Source organism: Candoia aspera, chromosome 2, assembly GCF_035149785.1.
Source record: "Candoia aspera isolate rCanAsp1 chromosome 2, rCanAsp1.hap2, whole genome shotgun sequence".
NCBI classification, from domain to species: Eukaryota; Metazoa; Chordata; class Lepidosauria; order Squamata; family Boidae; genus Candoia; species Candoia aspera.
The window spans coordinates 71664329-71678694 of NC_086154.1; the positions used below are offsets into that span (position 1 = coordinate 71664329).

General features: G+C 40.5%; 1 protein-coding gene across 1 annotated transcript in view; it reads left to right on the plus strand.

Moving 5' to 3' along the window:
• Positions 1-14366, plus strand: part of FAT2 (FAT atypical cadherin 2) — a 59843-nt gene that overhangs the window by 12740 nt on the left and 32737 nt on the right. Inside the window, exons 4-6 of the mRNA XM_063292175.1 lie at positions 1242-1553; positions 3128-3338; positions 11584-11723. Of these exons, the coding sequence (XP_063148245.1) occupies positions 1242-1553; positions 3128-3338; positions 11584-11723 (663 nt within the window). The remainder of the gene's footprint in view (positions 1-1241; positions 1554-3127; positions 3339-11583; positions 11724-14366) is intronic.

A 14366-nucleotide genomic window follows, 5' to 3' on the forward strand; every position in this document is an offset into this window, starting at 1 on the left:
CTCATGGCTTGACTTCCTAACTGAAGACTAGAGCAGGAATCTTGCTCCAAAGCCAAGCTGATACTTCCAGATGTTCTGGATATTTGTTCCCACATGCTGCTTTTAGCCAGAATACTAAGACTGGGAATTATGGGATTTAAAATCAACACATCTGGAGGAAACCAGGTTAAGGAAACTTCCCTAAGCCATGAGGAATAGAACATGCTCACTAATTTTCTGTCCCTTGAGAAAACACGGCATAAAAATTTTGACTTACTTAATTTGATGGCCACATGGTTGTTAAATGAAACCTGCAAAGTGAGTAGCAATACATTTCAGGTTCAGATAGTTGTTCATGTCATGTCCTGGCTGAGAAAGGGCTGAATTAGACAAATCTTTGCTTCAGTTTAGAAATGCAGTTACTATAGTCTTAGATTCCAGTATGTTTACTGTTGAGGATTTTGCTTACTTCATTCATAGGTTGTGCTACATATACCAAACTTCTGGCTTATTAATGTGAATGCCTGTTTTGCTTCTCCTTTCCTTAAACAAACCAGCAGGAATAGCTTAATGTAGAAGTCTACAATCTTTTGAGCTAGTGGGCATATCTGGATCTTTGAGAACGTATTATGGGCACTCTCCCCAAATGGGTGGTGTAATGTATATAGCCAATTAAAAAAAAAACATTTATCATATTGCAATGCTTTCAAACAAAGCAGAGGACTTCAACTTTTTATCATTTTTATTTTCTGTGAGAGCATTAGATGTACAACTGGAGTGCAGAAGCGTTCTTGGAAATAAAGATTATGTTGGCCATCAAGGCATTGACTGCATTGGTGCCTGTGGGTTCCATGATGCAGACCCATGGCTTAGTTGGTAATCCTTTCCAGCTTCAGGTTGCAAATGTTGGCAATATCTTTATATTAAACACACAAACGTACTGATTGTATTTTTTCTTTTTTTGCTGGTCGTCTTTCTTCTCTGCAACAGTAACACTTGCAGTTTCCAACAACTTCATTTTAGACTAAAGACACTTGTTCTTGACCAAGTGCCTTCCATATGTGAGCGACTGTAACTCCTATCAAGCCAGCCAGTGTAGTCCAGCATGCAACCAACTGGTGAAGGCTGACTTCAGTCATCTTTAGGTTAATTATATTTGAAAACCAATATCTTGTCTGGAAAGAGGTGCATGCCTATATTATAAACAGGTCCTTACCTTCCATTGTGTTCTGATGGGACTCCCTACTGACTTTTTCTTGCAGGTTTCAGTTTCAGACAATGGGGATCCAGTTTTGCAATCTAGCAGTAGAGTTATAATCCAGGTCCTTGATGTTAATGACAATCCTCCCAGCTTCTCCGAAAAATTGTTTATGGTTCAGCTACCAGAAAAAGCGGCATCTGAAACTCCTTTGCCAGTCTACAGGGTGATCGCTGCAGATCGCGATGAGGGACTGAATTGCCAAATCACTTACAGCCTAGAAGAAAACAGTGAGGGATTGTTCAGCATCCATCCAGTGACAGGCATAGTATTCTCCCAAAAGGCCTTTTCTGCTCAAGAATACAACATTCTTACAGTAAGTACGATGTAGAAGCATAAGGAGACTAAAGACAAGTGTTCGTTTTTCTGAGTATTGGAATGATATGAAACGCTACTGTTTCCTGTGATGTACATAATTCCTTCTTGTGGCTGTAGTTAAACTGGACTGGTAAATTTTGGTAACATTAAAAAAAAACCCTCTAATAACTATTTGACCCTAACCAATTTTGAAACAATTCAATGAAGGTAATTTTTCAACACTTAAAAACATATCATGTTTCTCCAACCCAACTTAAAGAAATATTGGAAAAGGAGAATAAAAATGGCATTGGTGATGCATGGAGTACAGTAGTTAGGCAATACAAGCCTGGCTGAAGAATGGGAAAAGGCTTTTGATTAGTAGCATGTATTGTTATTCACTGCATAGTGAATCCTTTCCATACAAATGAAATGTTTTTCCAGAATATGCCATCTGTTCAGTTAATTAAAGTTGAATTCTTTGAACTAGATACTGTAATCGCAGTAGAACCATCTGATTGACCATTGCAGAGGAAAACAGCCTGACATAGAACTCATCCTAGAGATAATATATGTGGAATTAAGAAAGAGCTTAGTTCGTTTATCAAGCTGAGTGCAAAGTGGGATGCAGGTAGTCTTTGCTTAAAGACCACATTTGGGACCAGCAACTCTGTCACTAAGTGACATGGTCATTAAGCAAGAGATCATGTGACTGCAATGGGCTTATGACCTCACTTCCACCATGGTTGTTAAGCAAGGCATCACTTGACCATGACTTGTGATTTTACTGCCAGCTTCTCCATTGACTCTGCTTGTCAGAAGTTGGCTGAGAAGGCACAAATGGCGATCATGTGACCGCGAGATGCTCTGATGGTCGTAAACACCTGCTGGTTGCAAAGTGCCCAAATCTCAACCATGTGACTGCAGGGATGCTGCAATGGTCATAAGTAAAGTTACTTTTTCAGCACTGTCATAACTTCAAACAGTTGCTAAACAGGGCAGTCATTAAGCAAGGCCTACCTGTAGTAGCACAGACAAGTCTTGATGGAGAACAATAATAAAAAGAGAGGACTATGGCCTTTAAGATGTACTTATGAACATCCTGGAGGCACCTGGCTAGAGGGACCTTTTATCTAATACAGAAGGGCTCTTAAGTTTCTTTGTCTTGAGCAGCAAATTGCTTAAGCTGAGCAGTCAGGCCATAGTTCCATATTTTTTTTAATATAGGAGGATTTTTTTTATCCAATAGGATTTTTTTATCCTACTGATAACCATTATCACTCAGTCCCAGGTATGGTGGTGGATGCAGATAAATCTGTGTGCCTTGATCAACTAGTTTGAAGAACATAAAAACAATTGTGGTTCATCATGCATGTATTGGGTTATGTAAGCAATAGAAATCAGTGAATATGTTAATCCTGAGATACAATGTTTGGTTAACTTTGGTTTTCTATGATCCCATCCTGAAAGTGAAGAAGTTTAATTTAGGCAGGCATACTGTATGTCACAAGGATGGCAGGAGCTCATCACTATGAACATGTTATCTTTCAGATCACTAGATCTGTACGAGCAAATGTTTTTCTCTTTTGGCAGGTCAAGGCTACTGATGGTGGCACCCCCCAACTTTCCTCCAGTGTGAGGCTTCACATTGACTGGCTCCCAAAACCCCTCCCCTCCTCAGAGCCATTAGCTTTTGATGAACCTCATTTCAACTTTGCAGTCATGGAAACAGATCCAGTAAACCACATGGTGGGAGTGATCAGTGTTGATGCTGGGCTCAGCCAGCACTGGTTTAACATCACAGGTGAGAGCATGCAGTAGAGAAGGGAGCTTCACGGTGATTCTGAACTGAAAGAAATGTAGCTCATGTTCTCCTGGTATTTCATATCCATATGGGCCTGAGCCATCAAAGGCTGTTCATTGTAGATGGCAGGTGTATTATAAACAAAGCTTCAGCATGGATAAAGCAGCATTCAAGCTGATAGCGTTCCATGAACAGTGTTGTATACGTTTTGTATTACAGTACTTATCACAGCTTGCAAAATGACATTGCTTGGCAGTTTTCCAGTCTTAATGAAAATTCTTGTATGTGCAAACAGGCAAAAAGACATACTGTGGCTCACAGGAAATCAGTGGTAGCCATGGCTCTTCCCCACAGCAATAAAAATAAACCTACCAAGAGGGCAGGGGAGTGGGGAAGAGAAACATTTTTGGAAGACTTTAAATATTGAGTTAATCTGCTATTAATGCTTGGCTGTTCCCGTGCTTCTTATTCCCCTTTCCTTCTCATTTGTTCTGTCCAACTAGTCTGAAATGCCCTTTACTTGTTATGTAAACAGACAAAAAACATACATTATGGCATGATATTGGTTTCTTGTAAGATGTATTGATAGGGGAGAACTATTTGCTTTACATCTTCTGGTGGCATAATTTTGTTATCAACAGAGATCTTACTATGAATAGGTAGTAATTAATTATTGAAAATTTTTTAAGAACTCAGAGCTCTAAAAATTACCTGATTTTTACCCATAATCTATGTGACAGCCATCTAAGATTACTAGTCCAGCATGTTGAGGCAGCAGCTCTCAGAATTCTTAGGCAGTCCCAATACAATTAGAAGGTGCCGGGTTGGAAAGGGCTTTAAATAGCCAATAATTTTCCCATTGTAGAAGGATTATTTTGTCATTATGGATGGAAATTAGAAGCTTGACTGTCCTGTACTTTATCTGACTTCAGTAAATGCCATGAGTAATGCAGGTAATGTGCTATCATTGAAACAAAGTGGAAAATTCATTAGTATAGAACAGGGATGGGCAATCTTTTGGTAGCCATGGGCCATACTTAATGTGGGAGACTAAGGGCGATGTGGAATTTTTCTTTGGTTTTAATTGTGAAGTGCTTATTTAAGGGCTTACAGTATACTACAGTTTTCCTGCACAAAATGTCCATTTTCAGCAAGTATAGTAATTGAGGCTTCAAGGGACATAAAATGGCATAAAGCATTGGTTATAGAATGGGAATACCAGGGTTCAAATTTTTGCCTAAGAAGCTACAGTAACTGGGTGATTTTATCACTAATCTCCACCTAACTTGTGCCACAGAGTTGATACAATATTAAAGTGAGATAATTTAACTTCATTTACTAGAAGTGGAGTATTTATTTTTATTTATTTACTTGTCATATTTTTATTACCGCCCATCTCCCCCACTCGGGGGACCGGAGTAACTTCAATTTTGACATAAGGTTGAGTAAGTAATTTTGTAAGAAGCTTTCTAAACTCAGTCTGGACTTTTAAAAACACACTTTCAAACAGTTCCACACTAAATTAGATAGTTTTGTGTTTTGTTTTTTAGGATCTGGAAATGAAATACATATTGTAAAATTAAATACAATTAAGGAAACAATTTTGTGCATCTGGTAAAAACTAAGTCAAAGTTCATGGGATTGCCTTTCCTCCCAAAATAAAGTGAATGTAAGAAACCTTATAGTTAAATTGTTTCCATGGAGTAGAAGCAGGAATTTTAAAGTATATGTGTGTGTACTTAGTATATAGTATAAAGCATTCTCTATAGCATATAGTCAGTCCTGTTATTGGTCTTCCATATACCCCAGCTTTGTACTATAATGTTCTGCAATATTCATTCATTCAATTTATATGGCTGCCTACACATTAAGCTGTATGCCTTTTCTAAAGGGTTCATCTCAAAGAGCTAGTTTTAGCAGAGTGAATTTGCTCCTATTCAGAGGATGAGACTACATCAGCTTTCCTCAGCTAGGACCTTCCAAAGCTGTTGAGATTGTAACTCCTAGACGTCTAAGCCAGCATGACTTGGAATTATGGAAGTTGTAGTTCCAATACATCTGGAGAATGCCAGGATGAGGAAGGCTGGGCTATATTTTCTGTGACATATCTTTCAGCTGTACTAAACTATGAGTCTGTAATTCCGGTTGTTGTTTATTCGTTTAGTCGTTTAGTCGCTTCTGACTCTTCGTGACTTCATGGACCAGCCCACGCCAGAGCTTCCTGTCGATCGTCAACACCCCCAGCTCCCCCAGGGATGAGTCCGTCACCTCTAGAATATCATCCATCCACCTTGCCCTTGGTCGGCCCCTCTTCCTTTTGCCCTCCACTGTTCCTAGCATCAGCATCTTCTCCAGGGTGTCCTGTCTTCTCATTATGTGGCCAAAGTATTTCAGTTTTGCCTTTAATATCATTCCCTCAAGTGAGCAGTCTGGCTTTATTTCCTGGAGGATGGACGGGTTTGATCTTCTGGCAGTCCAAGGCACTCTCAGAATTTTCCTCCAACACCACAGTTCAAAAGCATCGATCTTCCTTCTCTCAGCCTTCCTTATGGTCCAGCTCTCGCAGCCATATGTTACTACAGGGAACACCATTGCTTTAACTATGCGGACCTTTTGTAATGATTGTCTACCCTAACGAACCAGACTCACAAGTAGAAGCTTAATGATATCTGATTTATTAAAGAATAGTATGCAAATACAAAGAAAGCTGAGAATGAGGAAAAGCGCGCCAAATAGAAACTAAAAACCCTTGGCACAAACGTAATCCCTCCCCTCGCCCAACCATTTCAAATTCCCCACCCCAGGTGCTGGTAACAATTTCTGCTGATGTCCTGGGAAGAAAACCTTGAACACACAAGATAACCCAAAGACATTCCAATCCTACTGAATACAGATAACATCCCCCGAGACAGAGTCCTCCTCCCCTCCCAACCGAAACACGCATCAGCCAAATGACATGCGAAATGTTACGATGCACTTTAACATTGAAATGATGAACATGACACCTTTGTTGTCAGTGTGAGGTCTCTGCTCTTAAGTATTTTATCAAGATTTGTCATTGCTCTTCTCCCAAGGATTAAGCATCTTCTGATTTCCTGACTGCAGTCAGCATCTGCAGTAATCTTTGCACCTAGAAATACAAAGTCTTTCACTGCTTCTACATTATCTCCCTCTATTTGCCAGTTATCAATCAAGCTGGTTGCCATAATCTTGGTTTTTTTGAGGTGTAGCTGCAAGCCAGCTTTTGCACTTTCTTCTTTCACCTTCATCATAAGGCTCCTCAGTTCCTCTTTGCTTTCAGCCATCAAAGTGGTATCATCTGCATATCTGAGATTGGTAATATTTCTTCCAGCGATTTTAAATCCAGCCTTGGATTCCTCAAGCCCACCATGTCGCATGATATGTTCTGCGTACAAGTTGAATAGGTAGGGTGAGAGTATACAGCCCTGCCGTACTCCTTTCCCAATCTTAAACCAGTCCGTTGTTCCATAGTCTGTTCTTACTGTTGCTACTTGGTTGTTATACAGATTCTTCAGGAGGCATACAAGATGACTTGGTATCCCCATACCGCTAAGAACTTGCCACAATTTGTTATGGTCCACACAGTCAAAGGCTTTAGAATAGTCAATAAAACAGAAATAGATGTTCTTCTGAAACTCCCTGGCTTTTTCCATTATCCAGAGGATATTGGCAATTTGGTCCCTAGTTCCTCTGCCTTTTCTAAACCCAGCTTGTACATCTGGCAATTCTCGCTCCATGAACTGCTGAAGTCTACCTTGCAGGATCTTGAGCATTACCTTACTGGCATGTGAAATGAGTGCCACTGTTCGATAGTTTGAACATTCTTTAGTGTTTCCCTTTTTTGGTATGGGGATATAAGTTGATTTTTTCCAATCTGATGGCCATTCTTGTGTTTTCCAAATTTGCTGGCATATAGCATGCATTACCTTGACAGCATCATCTTGCAAGATTTTGAACAGTTCAGCTGGGATGCCGTCATCTCCTGCTGCCTTGTTATTAGCAATGCTTCTTAAGGCCCACTCAACCTCACTCTTCAGGATGTCTGGCTCTAGCTCACTGACCACACCGTCAAAGCTATCCCCAATATTGTTATCCTTCCTATACAGGTCTTCTGTATATTCTTGCCACCTTTTCTTGATCTCTTCTTCTTCTTCTGTTAGGTCCTTGCCATCTTTGTTTTTGATCATACCCATTTTGGCCTGGAATTTACCTCCAATGTTTCTAATTTTCTGGAAGAGGTATCTTGTCCTTCCTATTCTATTGTCTTCTTCCACTTCCACGCATTGCTTGTTTAAAAATAATTCCTTATCTCTTCTGGCTAACCTCTGGAATTTTGCATTTAATTGGGCATATCTCCCCCTATCACTGTTGCCTTTTGCTTTCCTTCTTTCTTGGGCTACTTCTAGTGTCTCAGCAGACAGCCATTTTGCCTTCTTGGTTTTCTCTTTCTTTGGGATGTATTTTGTTGCCGCCTCCTGAACAATGTTGTGAACTTCTGTCCAGAGTTCTTCTGGGATCCTATCTACTAAGTCCAGTCCCTTAAATCTATTCTTCACCTCCACTGCATATTCCTTAGGAATATTAGTGAGCTCATATCTAGCTGATCTGATGTCCTAACAGTGAGACACACGCTGAGACGAGGAGTAGTACTCTAATGTTTATTACTGCTACATAAACAGAATCCTAACAAACTGAATAAGCGTGGGAAAAACCCAGACATATAAACCCCAAAGGCTAAGGCGGGCCTGATCTGTGTCTCTTTGAATGGTTGCTTAATTCCTCAGTACTACACATGCGCTTTACAGCCTGGATGGGAGCCCCCTGCTCGCCATCCTTACTCATGACATCTGTGGGTCTTCCCTAATCTCTTTAGTCTGATCCTAAATTGTGCAATAAGAAGTTCGTGATCTGAACTACAGTCAGCTCCAGGTCTTGTTTTTACCGACTGTATCGATGTCCGCCACCTTTGGCTGCAAAGGATGTAGTCAATCTGATTTCGGTGTTGTCCATCTGGTGAAGTCCATGTATAAGGCCGTCTCTTAGGTTGTTGGAAGAGGGTGTTTGTTATGCAGAGTGAGTTGTCTTGGCAAAATTCTATCAGCCTATGTCCTGCTTCGTTTTGTTCTCCCAGGCCATGCTTACCTGTAATTCCAGGTGTCATTTGACTGCCCACCTTAGCATTCCAGTCTCCTGTGATGAAAATAACATCTCTTTTAGGTGTGCTGTCCAGTAATTCCGGTAGCTGGCATCATATTGAGGATTATTTTTCTGTGTAGAGTAAAGCCATTCCTAGTGGCAGATAATTTTTAGACATGCAAGAAATGCCCTTCACAAGGCAACTCCAAATATTATTTGTCTGGTGCAGTTGGGCACAGATAATGAAATACAGACACAGTGAAAGCAGTAAGTTTGTACTTAGCCTTCTACAGTACATTCACATGGGGCCCTGTTTGCAAAACATCCTAACCCCTTGATCCCTTCCCTCATCCATTCATCAGTTTCATGTACCATCAACGGAGGATCCAGTTGACTGTAAGCTAGCCAGTGGTTGTGTTTTTACTCTTCCCAGCTTCTGCAAAGGAGCTTGGGAGATTGGTATATCCCTCTTCCCTTCCTGCCTTTTACTTTATTTTTGCATGGGGAGGGGATTTTTAAGAAAATCTAGTGATGCAATCAGTATCATCCTCAATGAGGTGACCAATAGATCCACTTCTTCCTTTTTTATTCATCCAATTTTGTCTGGGTGGCCACAGAGGGATGTGAAAGCCAATATCTCTACAGGAACCATTTTTGCAGGCTTTCTCTGAGACTTTGCCTTCATCACAGAGGTCAGAAGGAACAGTGAACCTTTACATAAGTAGACTGTATGACAGAAAGGAAATTAGTTGATTGGGGAGAATAGGTTTGTTTGGAGCTAAACCTAACCCCTGAGGGTTAATTGGCTAAGAAAACTCTCAGTATCGGAGTTTGCATTATTTGGTTATTCCACTACCCCCATACAATCCAGGTAAACATGTGATGTGAACAGGGCCAGTTCTTTACATTTAATCCCTTTTCTGTCTAAACTCAGCACAGCCTGAATTGAAAACATATCTTTTTGAGGGTGTACTTCATATTTTCATATTACAAGTTTTTCAAAGCAGTGAAGAGGAAAAGAGCATGCATGTAACTATTCGATTTTATCTTCATGACAGTTTTGCAAAGCCTGAAATTTGTAATACAGAAGAGAATGCAACCTTCACTTGCATGCTGCGTATGAACTGTAGAATCAATATTCTTTTACAGGATGTAATGAGCTTAATGGCTTTATGAGGGATTATTTCTTAGAATAAGCATGTTCGTTGTGGAAAAGAATAGTATCTATTTTAAAAAGTGAGCATCAGTCATATTAGCATCTGTGTGCATGCCCTCCTACACACACACACACACACACTATAAATACATACATACATACATACATACATACATACATATATATATATATAAAACCAACCTGTAAACAGGCTTATATATCTAAACAAAGTTTTCTTTCTATGTGTGTGCTTGTGTCTCTGTAAGGGTGTGATGCATGTCTATATTTAATGGGGCATGCAATATAAATGTAAATATAGGGGCAAGGAAATAAAGAAACTTTATGTTTTTGGTACAGCAGAAATTGGCATAGCATCTCCGATTTTTCTTCTCCATTCTGTCAGGATCATGTGGGATGGGGCAAAAGGCTTCAGAATGTAGTCTGTTCAAAATTGCATGGTTTCCTAGGAAATACGGAACTTCCCTATTACTGCATTAAGGGAGACTGCAAAGCTAATTCATCACATCGACTTTAATTTCCAAACCAAATGCTTCCCTTTACCTTTTCTTCCTTTTCACTTGCCTTCTTAAGCAAGTGCAAGTCGGTGCTCTTAACTGTCCGCTCAGAGAGGTCAGTTGCATGAGTTCATTCCCTCAGATATCATGACGCACCATCCTTTGGCCTTTCTTTCTTCCTTTTTTCTTTTAATTCTTCCTACAGTGAAGATTTTGCCTGACTTTCACTTCCCTGGGTTTCTTCCTTTTCCCACCTTAAATCATTGCTGAAGAAGCAAACACTTTTTGTTTATGGGGGCATATTTTTTCCAGCACTCAAAACAAAGATTACTTCCTTTCCATATACTTAATGCTTCCATAGTTGTTTGAATTACATGAGATGTGCTTTTGTGAGTCTAATAGACAATAATTGATTATGACCATTTTCTCCTCCCACAGCCACTGTTATTTTCTGCTATTTTCTATACTTAACACATTATATTTGACATATAATTTTTTAGACTTAGAGGCTATGCACTTTCCTTTTTTTGCAGTAAGGCAGGCCTGTTCATGTATCAAGTAATATTGCTTACAATGGCCTATTTCTGTTTGGGGGGGTTGCTTAACAGCAGATTCCTGTGGTGCCTTCTTCCCTCTTTCTCTTCGGGAATCCCTCCAAAGGGCAATTGAAAATAATCCTTCAGGTTGTCCTTCGGCTTTATTCTAGTGCTGTGAATACACTCTTGGATGCATAGAATTTGAGTCCTTATCTCAGTCTGATTAACAATGGGAAAATGAAATGCTGCCCAACATCTGTGCGTATTCAGAAATAAGTTGGTCAGATTGTCTGCTTATACACACACACACACACACACCGATATCCATGGAGCCCAGTATCATCCATTGCAGAATTACAAAAAAGGAAGTGAGCAGGAGGCTGGACTGAAAAAGTCCTCCAGGAAACAGGGGCAAGCCTCAACAGGGCATAAGCAAGAGAGCGGAACTGGTTTAAGCATTGCACCTTGAAGTGGAGCCAGAACATATCCTCTCCCCTGCCAATTTGCCCCAATATTCCCTCTTTTTAGGAGAACGTGCTGCCTTGCCTCTCACAGATTGATTTCAGTCCCCTCCCTTCACCTTAAATAACACTGCATTACAAGCAGACATTACATTCTTAAGCCAATACTGTATATAAGGTAAATAAACAAAGATCAATGGTGACAATAGAAGCCTTTCATAGACATTCCCCACCCACCTTTTAGGTCATTCTGCTTCCTCCCTCTAGATGCTTCTAATTAGGCTCCATGAGTGGGCTTGGTACAAATGCTGCCAATGGCAAGGATTATTTTCCTCCTGGTCCTCCCCCAGGAAAGGAAGGTGTTCAGACATCTAGCCTCCATCATAATTCTTTATTTCTAAGTCCTCCCTCTCTTCTAAGGTGGTGATGATGCTATGAATTTTGACATCGAGAAGAGCACTGGCAGCATTGTTATTGCAAGAACTCTAGATGCAAAGGAAAGATCAAACTACAGTCTCACCATAGAGGTCACAGATGGATCAAGGATCATTACGACACAGGTCAGTGCCACAAAGTCTAGTTCGAAGCCTTCAGTAATCTGAACAACGTTTTGGTAATGGTCTGTAGATAGTGCTCACTACAACAACTACCGTATTTTAGTAAAAGTACTAGGTATTCAAATGTCAATTGAATTATCTCCTCAGGCTTGGGATTAAACTGTCTCTAAAACTGCCAATTTACCCAGTTCTCATTCTCTTGTGGATTAGAACCAATAAACAGAATATTGTCTGTAATGTAACCACATGTGGAGAAGAAGGACCCAAAGTACTGTTGGTCGTTCAGTGAGCCAAATAAACAAGAAAGGGACATCCTTACCCAGAGATTCTTTCCTAAATTCCTACCTCAATAATTGATAATTGGAAACCCAAAAGAATTGCAAATCTACTCCCAATCCACTTCTAATTCCAGATTGTACCAAGATCCATTGACTGTTGAGGCCAGGAGGAAGGTGAGGCATAGAGTTGGTTTCCTGTTCTACTTCTTTCCTCATATATGAGCGGTGTATGTTCAAATAAGTGCTTTGAGCTGCTACAATAGAGCCTTATCTAGCTGTCATATTATAGACATGGGTACTGTCTCTGGCAATTATTGTCATCTTTCACTGCAGCTGGGGACCAATGTAGAAGTTTGTATGTAGAAGTTTCCTTGCATAAAGATTTTAAGCAAGGGTCTAGTCTGATCATTACTTTATTTAAGAACCACGAACATTACATATAATGTAGAAAATTGAGGGAAACCAATACCAAGAGTGCCTTTCCACTGTGACTCAGGAGTAGCTCGCTGTCATTTTGAATGTCTTAGAACATTGTTCTGCCACCAAGACTCATCTTCCTATTCCTTGGCTAACATAACAATCTCAGCCCCCAGGAACTTCTTTCTCTGTTTACTTTGGCACTGACTGTTACTTTTGGATAGGCTGTGAACCTGCTATTGCAGAATCATGGCAAGTTGGTTTTTGCTGAAGAAAGTTATTGCATCAGGCAGTCCTTTTCCAAGATGTGGTTAGGTGATGAAAAGCAATTGAATCTAATAGAAGGAAACAACCAAATCCTCTTTGCAACATTTGACAGCAAGCTTATAATGATTTATTCCGTTTGTGAGCTCCTACAAATAAATATACATACCACTTCTAATATAATAAGCACTTGCCATCTCATGTCTATCTGTTTGTTTTTTTAGAATAAAGAAAGCTACATGAGTTAATTGACTGACTGACTGACCGACTGATTAAAATTCCCAGGAGATGGCATGTGGTGGGGTCCGTGTGGTGGTCAATACTCCTTTGTTTAAGGGGGTGAGGCCATCTGCCCTGAAACAGTCAATGGTACACCCCCTCCTTAAGAAGCCATCACTAGATCTGACAAGTCTGGACAAATTTTGCGTAGTCTCCAACCTTGCTTTTTTTTGGTAAGGTTGATGAAATTATTGTCTTGTAGCTTCAGAAAATCCTGGATGAAATGGATTACATGAATCCTTTCCAGTCAGATTTCAGGCTAGGACATAACAGCAGACAGCCTTGATAGTACTTATAGATGACCTCTGGTGGAAGGGGATGGAGATGGGGCAACCCTCCTGCCTCTTCTTGATCTCCAATACCATTAGTCATGGTATATTTCTGGGCTGACTATGGGGATTAGGAGTGGGTTCTTCTCCTTTTGCTCAGGTTGGTGCCAGTCGGTCTTGGCAGTGGGAGGAGAGGTCAAGGCTTTGGCCCCTTACCTCTTACCTCTTCTGTTTTACATCCATATAACATTGCTGGATAAAAGTCATTGGCATGGGGTCCAATACCATCAGTACACTGATGATAGGTGGACATCTTGACCCTGCCCCAACCAAATTATACTGTCAAATTCCTCAGGGCTATAAAGATCCAGATGGGAAGAAACAGGCTTAAAGTCAAACCTAACAAGATGGAGTGGCTTTGGATTTTTGGCTCTCCTGGTGTCAAGGATCTGCCATTTTAAATTCTGGACAAAGTTTCATTTCTCCAGACAGAACTGATAAAACAATCTGCAGGTTCTGAAAAGCACATGACAGTTGCGGCCAGGAAGACCTTAGCCCAGATTCATCAAGGGCCAACTGCACCCTTTCCTGGACTGGGACTGGAACTCCCTTCTGCAGTTGTTCATGCCTTAATCACTTCACATTTGCAAGGGGCTGTATATGGGGCTGCCCTTGAAGACCACTTGGAAACTGCACCTGGTCCAGAATGCAACCCTGCAGGTAGTTATGGGTATGCCTCAGTATACCCACTGACATCTTTGCTGCGCAGATCTACTGGCTGAGCAATTCAAGGTGCTGGTGATGACCTATAAAGCCCTTCATGGCATTATGCTTGGTTATCTGAAAGACCCCTTTCTCCAATTGTTTCTGCATGACCTGTAAGATCCAAGAGAATGGGCATACTCCAGGTCTTTCCTTGAAACAATGTAATCTAATGGGTCCTAGGAAGTTTGCCATCTCTGTCATGGTGTCTCTGGAATGATATCCCATGAGTTCTCATTGACCCAACCTTGTTGTCCTTCAAGCAAGCTTGGAGACCTGGCTCTTCCCCCAGGCTCTGGGATGAACTGCTATTTCCATTGGTTGTTTTTTGTATGATTAGGTCTTGTTCTTTTTAGTTTCCATTATTTTTATTCTGG